At 35.3% G+C, this 22,615-nt stretch overlaps 2 protein-coding genes across 2 annotated transcripts; both read left to right on the top strand.

The window, feature by feature from the left end:
* Positions 1-895: 895 nt before the first annotated feature.
* LOC575416 (G-patch domain and KOW motifs-containing protein) lies at positions 896-9,929 on the top strand. Its single transcript, XM_011679073.2, has 10 exons — positions 896-1,093; positions 1,851-2,077; positions 2,588-2,727; positions 3,125-3,231; positions 3,743-3,953; positions 4,496-4,628; positions 5,560-5,965; positions 6,563-6,729; positions 7,780-7,865; positions 8,428-9,929. The coding sequence occupies exons 1-10, from the start codon at positions 906-908 to the stop codon at positions 8,566-8,568; spliced, it is 1,806 nt and encodes a 601-aa protein (XP_011677375.1). The 5' UTR covers positions 896-905; the 3' UTR covers positions 8,569-9,929.
* Positions 9,930-13,894: 3,965 nt separating this feature from the next.
* LOC575341 (magnesium transporter NIPA2) lies at positions 13,895-22,406 on the top strand. Its single transcript, XM_011663564.2, has 6 exons — positions 13,895-14,068; positions 14,865-14,921; positions 16,354-16,444; positions 17,409-17,569; positions 18,143-18,718; positions 21,085-22,406. The coding sequence occupies exons 1-6, from the start codon at positions 13,924-13,926 to the stop codon at positions 21,141-21,143; spliced, it is 1,089 nt and encodes a 362-aa protein (XP_011661866.2). The 5' UTR covers positions 13,895-13,923; the 3' UTR covers positions 21,144-22,406.
* Positions 22,407-22,615: the final 209 nt, after the last annotated feature.

The following is a 22,615-nucleotide window of genomic DNA, read 5'->3' on the forward strand; positions in this document are numbered from 1 at the left end:
TCACAAAATGCTATTATGTGGACAATCGTACCATCAAAGTTTTCGCTGAATCATGCAACCATATCTGTTTTTCTAAATTTAGCAATCCATTTGTGTAAATAAATTCAAGTTTCATGTTTCTTCTTCGTTTTTTCAATCTTTCTCCCTCCCTTTGCTTTTGTTTTTTGTCTTCCTCTATTTTCTATTTTTCCGCCCAAAAAGTCGGACGGTTGCGATCATCCGCTTTTCGCATTATCCCTAGATCGAGCTCATCCATATCCCCTCTCTCTTTCTTTTTCTCTTCGCGTTTGAGCAAGAACGAGCCCGCAAATACCCCTCATGCACAATATAGCTTAGCCATTGAATAAATCATACAGGAAAAAAAGAGGTAAGGAAGAGGAAGAAAAAAAATAAGAAGAAGAAGAAGAAGAAGAAGAAAAAGAAGAAGAAAAAGAAGAAGAAGAAGAAGAAGAAGACTAGGAGAAGAAGAAGAAGAAGAAGAAGAAGAAGAAGAAGAAGAAGAAGAAGAAGAAGAAGAAGAAGGAGGAGGAGGAGGAGGAGGAGAAGGAGAAGGAAGAAGAAGAAGAAGAAGAAGGAGAAGAAGAAGAAGAAGAAGAAGAAGAAGAAGAAGAAGAAGAAGAAGAAGAAGAAGAAGAAGAAGAAGAAGAAGAAGAAGAAGAAGAAGAAAAAGAAAAAGAAGAAGAAAAAGAAGAAGAAGTAGAAGAAGAAGAAGAAGAAGAAGAAGAAGAAGAAGAAGAAGAAGAAGAAGAAGAGGAGGGGAGGGGGAACTTAATTGTGCCCCGTGCCTTGTTGAGTTGATTGTGAGTAGATTATGACCATGTTACGTGTATTTCCGTTCGGGTACGGTACTTCTCATTCTTTTTCCAATTTACTCATCAAATACACCATACTCAATATTAGACGCAATGGAGGACTCCGATCAACGAAAAGAAATCGACGAAGGGGAGAAAAGGGGAGGGTTTTCTTTTTCCTTTGCCAAGAAGATACAAGAAACAAAAACTCTTGAAGTTAAGAATATTGGTGATGCTGAGATATCGAAAAGCAAGACTAAAACGGACTACATTTTGTCACTAGACTCAAATAAAGTAACAAGGTAGGAAGTTCATTCAGCGGTTCGCATGGACGCATACCGCCGGCCAGCCGGGGGTCGCGATCTGGCCTTCGCGCCTCCTTTTTGATCTGGGTCCTTGGTGCATGGCTGCCGGCTGTTTTGTTTAATAAGAAATATGATATTGATGTCACCTAGTCTTAATTGGCATCCATACCCCTACTTGAAGAGTGATGTAAACAAAATAGTTCTGCCATAAAATTAAATGCAAACATTGCAAAACAAGTGTGCTGTACAACTACAAGAAATTAGGGGAAGACTTCCTTTTGCGACTGCCACCCAAATTGAAGAAAATGTGGGAATGATGTAGGGGTTCTATCTAATAATAACATGATATTATAAAACATGATAAAAATAGGGTTAGTGTTATGGTTAGAAGACATGGTGATTGGTTTAGTGTACTATTAAACAGACACGCAATCAGAGTTTGCTGAATTTAGCAAACTCCTCGCACACATGCCTTTTTACATTAATCATTTAAATTATAATGATATAAGAATCGTGTTGTATGCCAAAATTGGGAAGTATCAAAAACTTCTGAATTCAGAATGTTAATTTCTAATTTTGACCGAAGATGTCCAAATAGTTTGTTTGAGTAGCTAGAGTCTAGACTCTAAGCCTACTGGGATAAAGCCTAAAGACCAATGAAAGGCAAAAGAAATTGCTATAATCATGCTATGATTTCCTAGGTATGTCATGCACATGATGCACTAATACATGTATGCATGGAATTATTTTGCAGTGTCATACCACAGGAGAAACCAAAGGCGCTTGTGATCCCTCTCATCAAGAGAAATGAATGGCAGACAAAAAAGGGCAGTGAACAGGATGACGGTGAAAAGAAGAAACGACCAGCAGATACTTCAGAGAAAGATGCTGAGCAGAGATCGAAAAAGAAGAAAGATGACAGAAAGCCAAGTACTTCTGTCGATTCTCTCGAAAGTGAGGCAGTGAAAGAGATTATGGAAGGTGGGTATCTTAAATTCAGGTCGTGAAATACAATAAAATGTAGAACCACCCCCAAGACACAAGATTGACGAGAAACATCCTTGTTTAAAAAACATTATTCTACTTTTTTTCCAGTGAGCAGAAGTGGAATCTTAGAATATAGGGCTAAGTTGTACCAAATGGTCATACCCCGGCTCATTCACACTAATTGTATGAGTATTAGACCTTTAGATGCACCAACATTACAAGCAATTTGTGTGTCTTTTGAGCACAGATGATTATTGGTATGCCATTATTGACATGTCTTACCTGAGTTACCTCATTGCACTTTGTTACTTAATATTGCCCATATTGATTTGCATTGCATTGCATTATATCTTCTTTAGGGTTTATGGCAAAACAAATTCTTGAATATGGACATTTATTTCTACTCCTACAAAGCACATTGCCTCCTAGTAGATGCGTGTTATTGTATTGTGATTAAATTTTCTTAATTTTATAACTCATCTCTTCGCTATATTCATTCACCAGATGTGTCCAGGTACAGTGAGAAATGGGATGATAGAGGTACAGAGGACCTTAATCTAACCATTCCACTACTCATGCAGAACAAGGTACCAGATGGTTTTGAGACAGATGATAGGTTAGATGTCTCCATCAGGCCTGATACAGTAAGTTGCCATTTACAACTTCTCATCAGAAATCAGAAGAAGGGCAAAACACAAAATGCATTGACAATGCTAAAGTCTGATATTGTGTCATTCTTACTTGCTATGCTATGATTTGGAACCAATTTGTTCAAGTTGTATTTCTTTCAGCGGCTGGATGCAATAATGATGTGCAAATTCAGATAATCATGATTAAGTCTTATTCATCTCATTTCACTTTAAAGTTTGATATTGTGTTATTCTAAACTAATATTTGAAAAAAAGTTCTTACTTTTGTGTCAATTTTTGTCATTGGTTTTAGTTTTATCACTCTAAATGGCAGGATCTAAAAAAAAAAAATTCTAATGTTGATAATAATAAAATTTGACTTAACTCATTTCCTGTTTATCTTATATTTCAGGCTAATGAGGCTAATTATGAAGAAGTTCCAATCGAACAGTTTGGCATGGCAATGCTTCGTGGAATGGGGTGGAAGGAAGGTGAAGGGATTGGAAAGGGGCTGAAGAAGTAAGTTGAAAATAACAGTTGTGTTATCAATTCAAACAATACCTAGCCACTAAAAAAGAAGAACTACATGACTAAGTATGCAAAAGCCGAAAACATGATGATACCATTCTTCTTCTTTTTTATAATATAGGTAAAAGTAACCAACTATAAAAATATATTTGTCAAATCTAATCATGCATTTTGTTCCCCAAGTCTAAAGATATGAATTATTATACTAATGATCATACCCTGTTCTTTTATTGTGAATATAGCATTATATTATAACATCTCTATGCACTTCAAGAAGGGCTTCGTAGATTATTACCCCACTTTCAATTTGATACATCATGGCAAGTCCACGATATTTTGTCTCGTACGTTACTGACCACATCTCACACTGGTAACTAGATTTAATTCAAAACTCATCAAATACTTTGCAAAGTATGGGACACCAAATACCTTGGATTTGCCCATTAACAATCTGAGTGTACAGACAACAAAGAAAGTCATTTCTTCCTGTTTTGTACTTCAGAGTTGTGGAACCTATTGAAGTGACCTTGCGACCTAAAGGTCAAGGCCTCGGTGCAGACAGACGACCTGGAGATGCATTGGATGCTAAAAGGAAGAGGAGGAGAAAACCTGGAGAACCCGCTGTGAAGGCAGAGGAAGAGGAACCGAAAGGATTTGCAAAGGGTGCTTACCTGCTGGTGTGCAGTGGGCCACACAAGAATCTCTATGGCATGGTACAAAATAATTGTTTCAAACGGTTTTGTTTAAGAATCAATTCACTTTATTCAATTCCATCTTTGTATAAAAACATTTGTACAACACTGAAAACAAAGATATATGTTAATTGCAGTTTCATAATACTTTAGGATTGGGTTTCACATACCAGGTAGTCAATTGCATATTGCAGTTCCATTAACTTCCTTATAAGAAACACAAAACCATAAATTCTTGTTATATATGTAGTTTATGTTGTGTGTGCTTGATTGGGTACCACTACCATGAGCTACATAATAGTATTGGTTAGTTTAGTGAGGACTTATTTTGTGTCTACCAGAACTCAAGATTACCTTCACTGAAAATATCAGCACTAGGATTCTTGTTTTGTATCAAGTTCATTTCTTCAAATGAAACTTATTTTGCTATGAGGTTACACTCTGGCTTATCTTGCATCTTGCAACAGTCAGGACTGATTTTGATTCATCCAAAATGGGTTGCAGATTGCTAACACTACCTTCAACATCAATGCTCTACTTTGTATTTGTATTTGTAATCCTAGATAGAGGGTGTGGATGAGGATAATTCACGGGTAGTCATCAAGTTTGCCTTGAACAACCAATCAGCAACACTCAGCCAGTTTGCAGTACAGCTGGTTTCAAAAGAGGATTACAAAAGATACTCCAAAGATCTTGGTAAGTTGAGGAGGAAGGATTGTGAATGAAAAGGATGAGGGACATTATAAATCCTGAAACTGTTTGTATAGAATTTAACCCTGTTATGAAATATGAATGAAGTATTTGTTTCTGATTATCAGATTCATTTTGGAGAGGGGGCATTTATTGCATAGATGGTTTCGACTAAATTTATTGAACAATTTTAAACTGGAAAGATATGAGAATTCAACAAGTTCACACTATCTGTATGAATAGACAAATCTTTTTTCCCATTTAAAAGCATTGTCTTTCTATCATAATTCCCTGGTATTCTTTTGAAATTTATTTTTTACTGTGAATAGAAAATTTCATGAAAAAACTAGTTATCAATCTTATCAGCCATATATTACAAGATATTACAAGGTACAAGGTACTTATCAGGATATCCATCAAATTAGGAAAAGAAATTGACAGATGACACATCAAAATGTTATCAGCACTGTGATGCCTTACCTTTGAGAGAGTAAATTGAAACAAAGAACTATCATGCATGTCACCTGTGATGACAAACGATGAGATGATTTTTCCATGATTTGAAAAACATCCTTATTTCTCATTAGTTTAAGTCTGAGGTGATGTGCAGTCTCTAATTAGAATTGGTAATTTATAAACAAATAATATATTAAAGAAAAATTTATTTTTAAACGCTATTTGAAGAAAAAAATAGATTATTAACTTTATAGGACTCAACGTTTATAAGAAGTTTCTGATTGAGAGAAATAATTGGTACCAAGAATTTCAGAGTTTTTAGACTGCTGATTTGTCCTTTGAAAGTATATCAAGCTCTGCTGATACAGTAATGCAATTTTTTAATGTATTGTTTGTTTAGTTTTTGGTGAGATTGCAGAACATACTCTTGTTCACTTTATGCACAATGATTTCATCTTTGATTTTTTTTTTTTAATCATAGGGAAGTTTAGTCGAGGTCATGATGAATTGAAGAAGAGAGAGGAAGACAAATCACAGGATGGCAGTGACTCAGATAGGAAGAAACAAAAACACAGAGATGACAAAGAAAGGACTGGTGATAGTAGTAGACATGACAAACATTCAAGAGACAAAAGAAAAGAGGATGAAGACAGGCCAGCGAAGCATTCTAAACGGGACAGATATGATGATAGGGAAAGAGATCAAAATGGGGAGCGACATAGAGACAGACATGGTCGTTCAAGAGATGATGAGGATAATGGGAGATCAAGGAGTAAGGATGATCGCCATCGGCATAGAGATGATGATAGGAGAGATTCCAGTAGGAGGAAAGAGGAGAGAGAAGATAGATCTACTAAGCATCAGTCAGATAATGATAAGCATTCTAGGTAGGTATTTAAGTATATGGGCCTTCAGCCCTGACAAGAGATGGATCTACATCTGCAATTTCTTTACCTCTGAGAAGTATTGAAACCTGTTCATGATATCAAATGCCATTGTGGCTCTCCATATGCCCTTATAGTAACCATATGGTAGGAACATTCACAAGATGAATATGTTAGCGCAAGTTCCAGGAGACTTGTATAATTGTGTAGTGTAATGCTGTCTTCTGTATTTTGTTTTGTTCTCTTTTACGTTTTTTTCAGTACAATGTATAATATCGTTTATGATCTGATGGGTTCCCCTTCTTGAAAGGCATATGCCTCTGGAGTTCCCCTCACCACTTTCTTTTCAACTGTTTGGGGGAATCTGCTGTATTGTAATTTTTTATTTTTTTTTGCAATAGTATGGCTGTTAATAAAGTTTGTAGTTATTACCTTTTATAAGGGCATGTGGAAACTCCAACTTAACTTGGATATTTATAGCTCTTTGAAACACTGCACACCCAGATAGAAATAACAATATTTTTTTGGTAATTGGGGTGATTTACAAAACCCGCAAGAAATTACCACATGATTTAATGATTCTTCCTCCCTAAACCGCAGGTCAAGTTCTGAGAAGACCACATACTGGCTGCGTCCTGATTTGCGAGTGCGCTTTATTGATGCAACCTACAAGAAGGGCAAGTACTACAATGTCAAGGTCAAGGTCATTGATGTCATCACCAGAGATACCTGCACATGTCAGACGGATGATGGCGCACTTATTGAAGGTAATTTATGAAAATGTGCGAGCATTTTGGTACATGTACAGTATGTGGTTGGAGGCTTTTGTCACTCGTTAAAAAGGTCCTGGGTTTTTATCATTGCTCGATGCTTACATCCCAGGACAAATGTTTTACCCATATTTGTCCCCCTTAGGACAAGTGGAAACCAGGCAATGCTGGGGTAACCACTGCAGAGTTTTCAGAGAAAGCAGTATTAAAGCCCCACTGCACTACTTATAGCTTCTTGCGCCCTCTATATAGCAAACAATGCCTAATCAATGTCTGTTGGTCCCGCATGATCCCCTCTTTCTTCTGTTAGTTGAGAGCTGATTTGATGAGATAAACCACCTGTCAGTGACCTTGCATGGAGGTCTAATCCCTTCTGGTCAAACTAGTGCAGATGGACTTTAAAACTGAATAGGCTATTCTGTGTAAAGAAGACTATATCAGAAAGATGATGTGTTTCCTCAAGATAGACATTGTATGTAGTTTTTTTTTTTTTTTACATATGTATTCAAATTTGGGGCAGGTATACTTTTTCTGTCTACCGTACATCTCTTTTTTTTTCTTCATAAACCATGTAATCCTGAATCAAACGTCTTTAATCTGATTTTCAATACCATACTAATTTATTTAAAGCGCTCTCTTCTGTAAAAAAAAATTTAAGCAAGGGGACAATTTTTGAAAGGCAAAGTGGTTATGAAATTCAGTGATTAATAAATCAGTGATTTTACAAATGCTCCTTTTTCCATACTATACTTAAAGTAGATTTAATCATGTTTTCTTTTTGTTTTCTTTTCCTGTTGTTTCCAATGTATAAGTATACATTTCAATGTATTTTTCTTTGCCTATTTTTTACAACAATGTATAATGTCATTTTTACTGTGATTGGCAACAAATTAAGTTCAATTCAATTCAATTACTCTCAATTTTCTTTATCAAGCAATGATATTTAAAGAATCATGCTCATACAATTATTTCTTTGCTTGAAATATTTTACTTTTTTTTAGTACCACCACCATTTTTTAATCATTCATTCTACTGTGTTTTTCACAGATGTCCACCAATCTATGCTAGAGACTCTCATACCCAAGACAGATCCTGCATACATCATGGTAGTCAATGGGAAATATAAAGGCCAGGTTTGTACCTTTTAAGCTTTTATTTGTAATCATTTTCTTTTCATAAATCTCCACTCCAAAATGCATCAGAATTTTTTGTTTCATTACTTTCATGTGTTCCATTATCATGGTATACCTAACCAATTATTTTATACTGTAAGAAGAAAGTCCAGTTCAAAAGTGAGGGTATTTTGCTCTGTTGCTTTCTTATAAGCACCACTGAAGGTAAATCAGCATATAAAGGAATACACCTGTATAGATTGGTGCCTTGACTAAAATTGTCATCATTTATATTTAGAGCGTTATGCTTATATGCCACAATAGATTAGGTACATACTTCCAAGTATATCCTTTGCATCTGTACAATGTGAAATAATTTGGTATATGAGGCTAAAGGGAATCAAATGGTATAGATATATCACTTTTCTCATAGAATGTCATTCATTAAAACAGTATTTTGTATGTGCAGAATGTGATTAAACTATAGAAGGATTTAGATGATTGTACTATATATGATGCATTCCTGTTTTTTCTCCTATCTAATCAACATCAAACACATCTTTTCTAATAATTTTCAATGCAGATCGGTACCGTACTCAAGAAGGACAAAGCGAAATGCCAAGCTGATGTACAACTGCTTAGAGAAAGAGAGAAGATCATCAAGATGGATTATGACATCATCTGTGAATTTGCTGGAAATTTACATGATGAGGAGGATTACTGAAATCAATTGAATGTTACATGAGATGTGTGCGCTTGTGGGGGTGGTTCATAATCACAAAATTGAATTTGATAATTTATTTAATATTGTCCTCAAATAATGGAAATTGCTTCAAAATTAATGAGTCGCATTTATGATTTCTTGAATGCAGACATGTATTACAGTCAATGTATGACTGCTACAAAGAGTTCTTGCTCTCCTATTGAAGATAATTGTACCCGAGTCTTAAGTCTTCATCAGATGATGGTTTTAGAATGGATTGGTGAAATGTTATCTATTATATATTGCAGATGTCCCAATATGTTTATCATATCAAAGCTCAAGTACAGTTTTGGTATCAAAAAGGATATTGGAAAGAGACTTTTAAAACATGGTCTCGTGTTGTTCTTGTAGTAAAGTGGGACTGCACTACTTGAAGCTATCGCTACCCTCTATAATGCATAAGCGGTACCTGTTGGTCCCCCATGGTCCCCTTTTTTGTTATGTTAATTGAGAGCTGATTTGATGAGATAACTACCTCACCTGCCAGTGACGACACAGAAAGGTCTAATCCATCCTGGCCAAACTAGTGCAGATAGGCTTTAAACGATACTTGTACAAGATAATTTGGTCTTCTGTCCGGTTTTCCAGTGAATTTTATTGTAAATATGATCTGCAAGGAATGCTAGATAATAACGGCTATAAACTTTCCTACGCTCGAACCCTTCCAGCCTGATGGCTCCCCACACAGTGACAGTACGTGGCACACAATCATCTTGGTGCTTCGTCTATAGATAGCGTGTGTCCCATATGTTTTATATGTGTTGTCTGAATCTACATCCCACCTGAGGTATATGAATAATTTTGACCTTCTATTCTTTTAAGATTGCACGTAAGGAGGAAAACAAAACCTCTACAGTAGCTTAATATTGCTAGTATCTTGCAATTTATCATCTAAAATCAAAGAATTTGTTTATAGGGCGCTTTCCAAAACTATACTTGACCTTTTATTAAATACAAACAATATGAAGATTAACCTACCCCCTCCCCCACAAAAGTGCGCACACACACACACACAAGTTTGGATATAAGCCAAGCTTGCTTATAATCACTGTTGTCATTTATATGATGCACAAGTATGCCTGTAACTGTGTTCTATGTATATTTTTATGAACTTTGGAATCCTTGTCTTTCAAGACATCGGGACATTGAGATAACCCTTCATGACACTACAGTCTCAAAAAACGTAATTGATTTTACGTAAAACTTATTTGATTCATGTTTAATCCTAGTAGCAAGTCTTATTTGGGCAAGTAAAATATATTGTCTTGTTTAATGATACCCTGCAACTTTTTAGAGAATAAATTTGTATAAAATGATAATTTTGAGCTTTTGTCAATCTGTTCTTTTTGTAATAATGCTGTGTCTGTTAAGAGAGTTGATAATTATCAAATTGTATATTCTTTCACCATTAAATAGTGGGCCTAATTTTATTGAATATCATTACATCTTTAGGCAATTGTTATCATTTTCAGATTGGTGGCCGGACACACACCATGGAGATAGAAGTATGTAAGAGAGAGAGGGTTGGGATAAAGAGAGAGATAGATCAAGAGAGGGAGGGGTGAAGATCGATGGATAGAGAGGGAGAGAGAGAGAGAGAGAAAGGGAGAGAGAGAGGTGAAGGTCTAGGGGTAGAGAGGGAGAGAGAGAGAGAGAAAGAGCGAGCAAGCAAGTGAACAAGTAGAGGAAATGAGAGAGAGAAGTGTGGAAGATAGAAATAGAGAGAGCAAAATTCATTCATCATCCATCAGAAGTAAAAAGCAAATATAAACAAGTAAATGATGAAGAAAGGAGGATTGTGAAGCTGATACGGGAATGATGACATGCACATGTAAGATGTTGTGAACACATGTACAAAATTGATCAAATACCAAACTGCAAGATGACCGTCACTGAAAAATTTTAAGCGTATTATAATTATTCCATAACTGAGAGACAAACTTGACAAATTGTATATTCTCCGTCTTTAATGGTCTAAAGATAATTGCAAGACACAAACACATATTTTATACATGTAGATGCTTGGAAAACGATTGATATATGTTAAGCCACCTCAGAATTTGGGATAATCACATTTGCATCAAGACCAGAAGTCCATTGTTTGCAACTAATATTCGCCTTATTTTCATCATCAGTGGCACAAGGAATTAATCCTTATGATTGGTTCATGAACTTGTTGAGGGAGCATCTCAGTTTGAAAACTTAGTAGTCACTCAGATTGAAATCTGTCAATAATTTCTAGGTTGATCTTCATAAATGCATCGGCATCTATAAATCCATGAAACAATTTCACCAGTCCCCATGGTCCCACCCTTATTTGTTACCTTCCCCCGAAAAAACCCCAAATGACCAATCTTTCACATGCCACTTTTGAGGCAGAGTATGAGTAAAATCAAATCCCAAACCAATTAACCAACCCTCCTAAAAACAAGTGTTCAAAAAGTAAATTTTGGAATACGCGCCATGCCACATACATGTACACAGTGCATATTTGACGGTAACTGACTGGAAAGCAAACTGAAGGCAAGGTCAACGAACTTTTTCGGGTCGTTCATATGCATTGCTCTTTTAAAATAATCAGAATGATATCATTTTTAACCAAAAAAATGGGTTAATTAAGAAATAAATTTTAAAAATGTATCAAGATATAAAATGTTGCAAACTACTTCTGTGGTTTTATAATATTTGTCAAAAAGTGTCAGAGCAAGGACGCGACGTAATTCGGCCATTCCAAGCTGTGAAGAATACAGCTCGTCCCTTTAGAAACGTCGTTCATAAATTCGTCCTCAAAAGCTGCATTGTCAGTATGTTTCTTATCTTCTTTTTTTTTTTACTTTCTTTTCTTTTTTTTCCCGTTATTTTCATTTTTTTCTCTAATAAAAGTAAAATAAGATCACCTTATAAGACGTGACTAACGCTGCACTGTAGAAAGAAAATACCATGACTCGTCCCCATCATCGAAAAACATTTTTGATTGGTCGATTTTATTTAGGAAGAGTTGTCTAGGTCTTGGGTGTGAATGTCATTATTTGTGATATATGACGAAGACAGACTGAATCAATATTTAGCACAACGACGTGTAAGTAAATCTTTACTGTTCTTTACAGAATATATTGATAACATTGAATTATAATGTAGTAGACTTTTGCTTTATATTTTCATTTACACTCATATTTTAATCACGCATGAAGCAGGGTGTGATTGAATGTGCACTAAAAAATTATTGTTTTTTGCCTTGGTCCCAGACGTTGAGTTTGAAGTAAGTCATAAATCTAAGTGGTTTAAGTTGGAAGTGCAAGTGAAAGTCGGGATTCAAAGAGTGCTGGTATGGGGAATTATGTAATTTCGTGCAGCGGTTTGCTGTGAGACCTGTGAGAAAGTGTATACTATCATAATGTCTTTGTTTTTAGTAAAATAGACCTAGAGTCTAGAGTAAAGGAGCCGGTAATCGGCCAGCTCCAGTTTTCGGCCGATTGGTTGGATGCAAGGTAAAATCACTCTAAAATACATCGCATAATAGCATAACACATATCCCACTCATACCATACCATGCCAGTGTCACTGAAGAACCACATTTGCAATGAAAAATATATCCTAAAATATCACATTTTAGCGATGTAATCGGCGGTCCCGCTACCCGAATCTGACAAATCGAGTATCTTACGCGTGTATGTAAGAAATATGGGTACCATAAAATCAGCTTTATTTCAAGTATTTTTCAGATTTAGAGCCCGATTTTGTGTTATTCGCAAGCTCAAAAGTATCTCATCGCATGTATTAAATCAATGCAGCCGGACCCTGCCACGCACACACGATATGTCTGTCTAATTCAGATTCCAACTTCCGATCACCGCTGTGCCTGTCTTCGGCCAGGCGAGCACCAGGGAGCTCCGGCGTGGGATACCTGCTCCGCCCGCTTGTGCTGTACATCAGCGCGGAAACGCACGGCGCGCGCGAGCGCTTCCTATTGACTTTGTACATGCGGCCGTAAACTGAAACGCTCGGCCGATAACTGGCTCCAAAACAGTGAAAATTGAAATGAATATTGTCATGGCAATTCGTGATTTTTTTCTGGGATTCTTTTTTTGTTTAAATAATAATAATATTTGCTTCATGATTTGAACAAAAAATGATAATAAATAGGAAGTAAAGGGTCCTAAAAATAGGATTTTGTCTTAAGTGGCCGAAAACGGGCTCCTTTACTCTAGATCTAGTCTAGATCTACTCCAAACAAAAAGATAAGAAAATTGACACGAAACAGTCAAATAATGATTTAATGTCTGACTTGTTGTAAATCATGACCATTAATTTGAACAATTGATGAAGATTTAGCTGATTTTTGGTATGGTTTAGTAGGGTATAACCACGCTGGAGTTACGGGTCAAAGTCTGGATATGAATTCTAAACTAGCGCCAAACTAACATTTGTCAGCGCTAGATCTACCTGTGAAACCTGTGAAAAAGTGTATATTGTCTTCGTTTTTAGGAAAAACACTCCAAACAAATTATTTAAGACAATTGACATGAACGGGTAAGAAAGATAAAGACTTTTAAATCATGACCATTAATTGAACAATTGTTTAGTTGATTTTTTGGTATGTTTTAGTAGGGTATCTCCACGCCTGGTTACGGGTCAAAGTCTGGATATGATTCTGAACTAGCGCCAAATATACATTTGTCGGTGCTAGCGCTAGTTCAGAAACTGACCAGTTTGGACCTGTCACTCCGGTGTGGAGAATTTTAAGTATAACATACCAAAAATCAACTTAATCTTCAACAATACACCCTTTCACATGGTTAAGGCCATTTTAATTAGTGCGTAAACATTGCGTCATCAATCTTTTTAGATGCACATGTATTGTTGCGTCACTGCCTGTGCTGTGTGCTGACATCATATTTACATGGGTACCATCTTAAATTACGAGTAAACAACTTTGTTTACTCGTAAATTAAAATGGCGCCCATGTCTGCGCATGCGCACTCTTGTAATCGTAAAAGGGTGTATTATTCAAATAATGGTCATTGGTACACACTTTCTCACAGGTTTCATGGCAAACCGCTGCACAATACAAATGACTTTGTCAGGCTGCAATTTTCTGTAATATGCAGCCAGGTTGCAAAATGCAAGACAAAACTTTGGTTCCTGAAAATGTAAAAACTTATCAAATTGTAGATATCTTTGCTTTGTTATTGAAAATTGATACTGATAGTATCTATGACATTAGACTTAAAGCTTAAATTTGTCTCTTTTAAATTGTCAATGTTTTTTTTTTTTTGTCAGTAATTCCCAAAATACCAAGCTTAAAAAGCTTGTGCGATGGGAGGAGAAGCAGAAGAAAGATCTACCAGTGATCTAACTATTGGATTGATGCTTGCTGTTAGTTCAACTGTATTCATTGGATCCAGTGGTATTGTGAAGAAGAAGGCACTTATTAAGATCCATGCATATGCAACAAGAGCAGGTAAAAAAAAGATCATTGTGTAATTGTTGCAAATATAATATACAACAAATAGTGCACAATATTTATTATACATCATTTTGTTGAATAAGAAGAAGTGGGAATTAGAGAGATAACTATTTTAGGTTAAAGGCCTTGTTTAACATGGCCCTACGTTTTATCAGCATCTGTCATATGATGTAATATTGAAGCCCCCCAAAAAATTGGGCTTCAAAATGATCATGAAGTGCCTCAAAAAAGGAAAAATCTTTGAGTGACTGGTTTTACCATAGGTACTCATTTTCCTCAATAGACTGTAGTGTTATAAAATCCTTTTGGAAAACAGTTTTTGAAATTTTGAATTCCAATCATAAAAATCTTGATAATCATATGGGCGATTGGCTTGTAAACGTCATGGGATCCCTGAATGACCGAAAGGTTTATAATTATGATTGTAGCATGAGCTAAATCCAGGATTTTGTTTAGAATCTGAGACAAATATACCCAATCCCTTTAAGGGTAACAGAACGAGACACAGATTATATGATGTGGACTATTTCTTTTTGCTGCTATTTCTTTTGATTGGCCCAAGTCAGTGCTGAGAATATTTGTTTTGTTTCATGATTATTTTAGAACAGTTTCTCTAAGGACCATCAATCATCATTATTTGTTATAAGATATCAAGTTTACTAAGGTAAATTGAAAACCATTACTTGAGCCATAGGACTCTTTACTTAGGCTATCTAACCTTTTTTTTTTTTAAATCTCTTGTCTTCTAAAATCACTTATATACTGTTTTTTCCATTGCCCTATCCTGTAGGTGATGGTGGACATGCATATCTCAAGGAATGGCTGTGGTGGGCGGGCTTTGGACTTTGTAAGTAGAATATTCACTTTTTCTGAAAGTTACCAAGAATTCAGGCTTTTCAACACTGGTAAACAATTTATACTTGCATTTAATTTGCAAGCCTCATTCACCTAAAAACATTGCGTATTGACCAAGAATATTGTCAGCAATATTATTATATTTATTGATTTTTTGCCTCTAATTTTTCTCCTTATCAGTTTAAAAAGGACTCACATTATTTCACAATATTATTAATATGCCGGAAAGACAAATTTTATGCTGGAAACATACTCTTCACAGTGGCAGATCAAATATACATATAGCAATTAATAAATGAAAATCCTCTGTAAAAGCAGGAAGCTGTAATGAATGGAGATCCCCTCCAAGAGGCCCCTTTGAAGCCATCCGTGGCACCGCGCGTCTTTTGTTTCCCCTACCGTAATCCCCTTATTCCCCCTCCGAAACCGTACAGCTCCCTAGTAGCACTAGGTCATCCCTTTCCACACACAGCCCAGCCCAGCGAGCACGGCGGCTTTTGCTTTGTATGCCCGTATTTGGGGTGAATAGTGGTGATAACTTGACAACTTCTAGCCCTCAATCAATAAATGCGCAAACATATAACACAATTTCATTTAGTTCTATAGGAAGATAAACCTTTAGACTACCTTCCTAGCTATGTACAAATTTCGGAAATTTTCGGAAAATGTCAATAATTAGATAAGAAAATCATGATGATGAAAACCTTTCATTTGCTCTAACTCACGATTTCCTTGGTCGATTTCGCTGGTTAAAATGGCCATGTCTTCAGTAGAGCTATCCGAGAACGGAAAAAGCATTTGATGACTAATATAAAGTTGCATTGGTCTTATGTTGTTGATTCTGTATTTTATATGTTATAGCTAAATACATCTTCACTGAACATGACTTAATTTTTCGGTGCCACGCATGGCTTCAAAGCTCGATGCTTGCATATATTTGCAAAAGAGTGAATAGAGAAATTAGGGAAGCAGATGGCGTTGCGTAACATTTCATACTATTTGGAATTCCAGAGAGGGACTGTGCATTGATATGGACAGCTGTTGATGGAAATGATGGTTGGAGAGGGTTACATTTCTTTTTGTTAAGCCAGGTAAATCTTGAATATTTTTCCCTCGGAAAATTCTTTCGAGACGGTATCTCCATTCATTACAGCTTCCTGGTAAAAGTATGAAGTTCATGTAAGCCACAATTTGAACAAATTACATCCCAAGTACAAATACTACCTTCAAATATTGTTTTAGACCGGACATTTGCATGCATTTGCCAACATGGAAATAGTGATTAATCAGATGTTTTTAGAAGACTACATTACATTGTATGATGATTTGCCAAATTAACTGTAAAACCTGGATATCCATTTTACAGTTTCATTTGTTGAATGTTGGCAACAAATAATAAGATCTGTATAAATCTGTATTTACAGTGGCTGCTGGAGAGTTTCTCAACTTTATTGCATATGCCTTTGCCCCTGCTCTTCTGGTGACCCCACTTGGTGCCCTGAGTGTCTTAGTTACGTAAGTTCAATTCATCTACATTAAATCTGCATATGTTTATATGTTTATGTTGTTTAAAAGCATGACCAGTTCGGGTCATGCGATTGCATTGTGAAAGAAACGTTGTGGAATCGATTAGAAAAGGTTGATCATTTAGCAAGTGTTGGTGTGTACAGCAAGGTTTTAGATATAGATATGATAATTTACCAAATATATCAATTAGTAGGCAGTTTCTTGCCAAAATTTGATTAATCACGTATTAGTCAAAACCTATTCTTTCACATTATTGGTAATAAGAGCTTCCATTTCATTTTTTGAGAAGGGGGCGTTTCCAAAATTGGTCTATACCTTTAAGTTTTTCACCTATATAATTTTGTCCCAAGCTGTGTGGCAGAGTGAGTATTAAAAGTGCAGTAATACAGAGAGGAAATTACAAACAATGGGTATGTGTATTAACAATATGCATTGAGAATGATTGCCAAACTCAGAATGCCTTCTACTTGTTCTTCCTTAATTTTTTTTTCTCTTGTAGCCTTGGATTGTTTGTTATTTTTTGTTGTTGATTCTTCTATATTATGCAACTGCAAACAATAGGCATTGGAGGTATCAGCAAAAGAACCTTGACAGGTGACCTAACCACATTAGAACAAATATTTAAGCACCTTGCAGGTGCAGGGAAAAATATGCTGTGTTGCATTTTGGGATTGGATTGGGTTAAAGCGGGACTGCACTACTTGTAGCTACTTGGGCCATCTATATAACAAACAATGCCTAAGCGGTACCCATTGGTCCCCCATGATCCCCTTTTTCTCATGTTAATTGAGAGCTGATTTGATGAGATAACCACCTGTCAGTGGCCATGCAGGGAGATCTAATCCCTCCTGGCCAAAGTAGTGTAGATAGGTTTTAATTATGACCTTGTTACATTCCTCATTGATATAGTTATGATATTTTAAATTACACATTTCTGATCTTTCAATCCTAGTGCTGTCCTGTCCCATTATTTCCTGAAAGAGAACCTCAACTTGCTTGGTAAAGTTGGCTGTATGCAGTGTATCATTGGCTCAACCATCATGGTTTTACATGCCCCCGTGGAAGGAGGAGCAGCCTCCCTGGCTGAACTATCTATACGATTACAAGATTCAGGTGGGTAGAAAATCCTGATGAATGTTTGCTTAAAATAGCTTGTTTCCCAATTTCCCAACCTACCACCTTATTGTTACTTTTATTAAAACAGCTGCACATTTAGTGTCATGCTTTAAAGTTCTATTCACATGTTGTTTCGTTCACATTCAATGTATTGTCTTCTGAAACCCTGAAGGACAATGATTATATGTCAAATGTTATGAGTTGACACCCCATTGTCTCTGAACTAATGATAAGTTTAAAGTTTAAAACATCACAAGGTAAAACAACCATCTTTCAATCCTAACAAACATTATTATAATGAAGACTTGTTTCAATAGCCTATTTGTCCTTGTGTGTCTGGGCTATACTCCCATATTGTACATGCTTTTTGAAGCAGAGATTCATAAGAGACAAATTATTTCCTTTTTATATTTAGCTAATTCCTGATGTAACTTTCTTTTTTTATGTAACATTATTAAATGCCTAGTAATAATTAAGGAGGCACATTATTATAAGTTTCATTATTTTTTCATTTGAATAAGTTTGCAGTAGTATTACATAAGTTTCTGGCTTATTGTTTTTACCCTGCAGTATTTGTGACGTACATCATAGGGCTGTTGATAGTAGTAGTCGTTCTCATCTACGTCGTCTCACCCACGCATGGTCCTAAAAACATCTTGGTCTACATCTCCATTTGCTCTTTGGTGGGCTCCCTCTCTGTCCTAGCTTGTAAAGGCTTTGGCATCGCCGTCAAAGAATACTCGAAAGGTACAAACACTTTTCTACTCCCCATCACGTGGTTCCTGCTATCGTGTCTCGTCGTCTGTATATTAATGAGCATGCACTATTTGAATAAAGCTCTGGATACGTTCAATGCAGCGGTCATCGCTCCCATTTATTACGTGTTCTTCACGACGTGTGTGGTGACCGCTTCTGGCATCCTCTTCAAGGAGTGGGCCAGCATGAACTTACGAGACACGTTGTCCACCGTTGCTGGCTTTGGGGTCATCATCATGGGCATCTACCTCCTGCATACCTTCAAAGATGCAAACATTTCACTGGATTCCATCACTCTGATGTCCCCGAAAATCAAGGATTTATCGAAGTCCCCTCTTCCATTGTCGAACAATCATCGCGGTGTCAACAGCAGCGATACAGAGTCAATAGGCAAGTGAAACTCATATCACTAGGCTTTGATAGGAATGTAATAAAATGTTTAAATGGACAATTGGACAAAATGGACTATTGTTCCCGGGGTTCTTTCCAGGAATGAACGCATGTGTATTTGTGTGTGGCATGTGATGTAAGCATGAATTTGATACCAAAAAAAAAGAAGGTAATTTTGATAGATTATTTTTTTCTTCAATGTAACTTTTCCCAGGCACATGTAGACCTATAATGGAAGAAAAGTGGTGAAGTTGATAGTAGGGTCATTCCATGAGGTTGGTGCAAAAAACATGATGATGTCCATGTAACATTGGTAGAATAAGATCTTTGACTAAACATGAAAGATGAAATCATCGGTTGAAGATTTGTATGCAATAAATATTTATAGTAATGCCCTGCCAGAGTCATTCCTCTTTCAATTAATTCGTTTTTCACAATCGTTGCTTGATATGCATTTCTTTTTTTACCAGCATTACATGGACATCACATTTATATAATATTACATGAAATTTAGATCTATGATATTGATGAAGCTAGCATACTTCTGAACATACAGTACTTAGCAATTTATGCTTAACTCAGTTTGAGCAAACATTGTTATGGTTGATATGTTACATAGTTTATCATTTCCAATATGTCACAAAAATTCCCCCAAAGCCATGGAATGACCCATAAAGTATTAATATTTTCAAACTGCCAACAAGCTATGTTGATATAAATTCAGTAATCCTTTCTCTACTCTGCTTGCAAATCAAAATGTATGTTGATATGGATTGAATATATGATTTTCTTCTTTGATGAAAAACTCATTAAGCTGTTCACAGTCAGTACACCCTTTACAACAAGCTGAAGGTCAAATCCAGTCACAGAATAAGTTACTTTTTATAGTAACAAAAAAGTCAGACAAACATAAAGAAATGTTTGAGAAAAAATCAGACAACTATTAGGATAGTCAAAAGACAATTATAATGATTTCAAACTCATTATTTCAAGAAGAATTGGCATCCCTTTTATGACTTAACGATATTATTTGTTCACTAATCATTACTAGTTTTGCATATTTTGATATCATAAATTTGACCTTTCATTTTGTATGAAAGTGATTTATCCTTAAAAACAAGCATAATATAATTTTGTAAAGGGGATAATACAGTGTACATAATCATATTTTTATTCGGTACTGTATGCAAAGAAGCAAGATAAAGTACTTTTTTAAAAGTTGTATATGCATGATGTGTCATTGTTCACATTTGTTAAAATAGCTTTACATGATAACATTTCTTACAAGATTCAGTTTTGATGATATTAATTGAAATCAATCCGAATTGTAAATATAACTGAAAAACCTATGTTATTAAAAACTGAATTTATAAAAATTACGTTTTATGTTTTCAGAGATAAAGTTACCTTTTATTGCGAAATGCAAATGACTTAAATACTGATACCATTGTGATGTTTGTTTGTTTGTTTTCTTACATTGAATGGTCCTAGAGCTATGTAGAATCATTGAAATATAGAATGTAGTATTTAGTAACTCCATACGGGTAAACGTCACATTTCTTAAACATGAAGAAAAATGACGAATGACTGTGATGTCATCCATGTAGGAGGAATACATGGTTTCCTAAGTAAAGTAAATTTGTACATGTATACATGTACATGTACATGTAGATATTGTACAAGTTAATGATGATGTATGTGTAGAATGTTTTTCTTGTAGAATGTGTTGCAGGTAATACATTGAAAACCATATATTTGATTGGAATTTTTACATGATTTTGCATGTATGTGTAAGTGCACATGCACAGTGCCCCCAATTGTATAAAGTGCAATAAAAGGATAAATCAATCGGGCATTTATCAAAGGCATAAGTTTTACTATACTGATATGAATATTCAGGGAACATATTTTTTATTTGAAAAGGTAAACAATAGTTTTTTGGATGGAACAGTAAAACAAGAAAAAAAAAAAAATTCTGATCCTAACCGCTTCCATTTTTTTCTTCAATCTACTGTCTTGTAAACTTTTTGTTTTCTTATTCATTTTCTTTCAGTCTTGTGGACCTCTTGTCAAGTTACTTTTCATTTTATGAAATTTAGTGCAAGATATCGAAATATGTTGTTGTGTTCCAACTATTCCTCCTCCATATATTTCTAATTGCGTAATTGCTTAAATCTAAATACACTGTAGGTGCCAGCTAGGCAAAATGTTTGTGAGGGTGTATTACAGATTACAAGTTCACTTTGCATAGCTCTGCAATATTTACAAAATGTACTTGTAAGTTTAATGTCATGGCTTGTCTTATGGTACCCTCTTGACTAACAGTAAAAAATGAAAACATTTTTTTTCTTTCTGTATACATGTAGGTTATTTGAAATCTACTGTAGAAGAGGTAAGATTTCCTCAAGCCAATTTTTATTTTTAACCCAATTATTGTAAAACTAGTAGAAACTTACTTGAAATTTTGGAAATGGTGAAGGTTGGTTAACATTTACTGCTACAAAATATGGAAATTATCAATTGATCTAATCTTAACTCTTAACATATTCTTGCTGGGGGGGGGGGGGGCGGTCTACTGCAATTCATAAGGTGTCATGTTAAGATAAGTTCTGGTCATGCCAAAAGCTTGTTCACATCTTTCCAGAGCCAATGCACTTACTCACTGCTCCAGATTTTTAAAGATCTTGTTGGGCAAGCAAGTTTGATCTTTTTGATAGGATAACCGTATCCTTGGTCCATTGCTCAAGGTCTTTTTCTTCATCTGTTTTATGTTGAAATAATACCAATCATGTTTTTTGTGCACCGCATCGTTACATTTACATTTTAGCTATATGTATGCTAACAATCTACATTAATTGTTTATGTCATATTATTGGAACTCATTAACCCTCTTTCAAAGTTTTTGTATAATCTGGGAACAAAGATGAGGGGAAAAAAGCCTACCGTAGTAATGGGGAATTATTCCTATGATAGAGAGATCATCTTGGCTTTATTATCCTGAGAAAATTATGAAGGCACACCACACAATTTTGTTTGCACGCTATATAATTATGAAAATGCTAAACAGTATTAAGACAAGCCTTCAAGTTATAGCAACAAAGGCATATATGCCGGTAAGAGCCAAGTTTTTGTTTTTTAATTGTATTATATTTCCAGAAAAAATACAAAATTTGTAATAAAAGTTGTATTCTTTCTTATGTTTATGTTTTCAGGCAGTTTCATAAAAAAATATAAGTGTTTTGATATTATCATTATATGCCCTCCAACCAACCTTGTTCTGCGGGAAGGATTGTTTTTTAAAATAATTTTATCCTTTTGATGCAAATGATATTTTAAAGAGCATGGTACTTACTTTTGGTTCTTTTGTTTTTATGCACATTAGTAAAGTCGCAACCCCATTTGGTACTGTTTGACTTTAATACATTTATTTTAAGCACAATGTGGAATAAGCATGGATGTCAGTGTTGGAGCATTGTGAGTTGGAATTTAACCTGTCAGCAATGTTTTTTATCAAAGAGGCAAAGTGCGAACATACATGATATGTTTTACTGATATCAGCTGTGACATCATTAGAGATTTCAAGATCTTTATTTAACATGCTAGAATTAGTAGAATAGCACGCAAACAAACCCAACATTGTCTGCTTGTTACTTCATTCACACAATATCCAACATTAAAAGTGATATGAGCCCTCTTGTGGCAAGAAAAATACAATGAATGCAATGATATACTAGTAATGAGTTTCGAACTTTGAATTCAAGTCAAAATACACTATGAATTCATTACATTTTACACCATTCAAGAAAAGGCTTGATTTATTTAACTGTCATTGACTTTAATGCAAATTTATTTAAAGGTAAAGACCAGTATTGGAAACGCCCCAATTTCAAATAATGA

The sequence above is a fragment of the Strongylocentrotus purpuratus genome, unplaced genomic scaffold, assembly GCF_000002235.5.
Source record: "Strongylocentrotus purpuratus isolate Spur 01 unplaced genomic scaffold, Spur_5.0 spur5_contig_838, whole genome shotgun sequence".
Taxonomy (NCBI): Eukaryota; Metazoa; Echinodermata; class Echinoidea; order Camarodonta; family Strongylocentrotidae; genus Strongylocentrotus; species Strongylocentrotus purpuratus.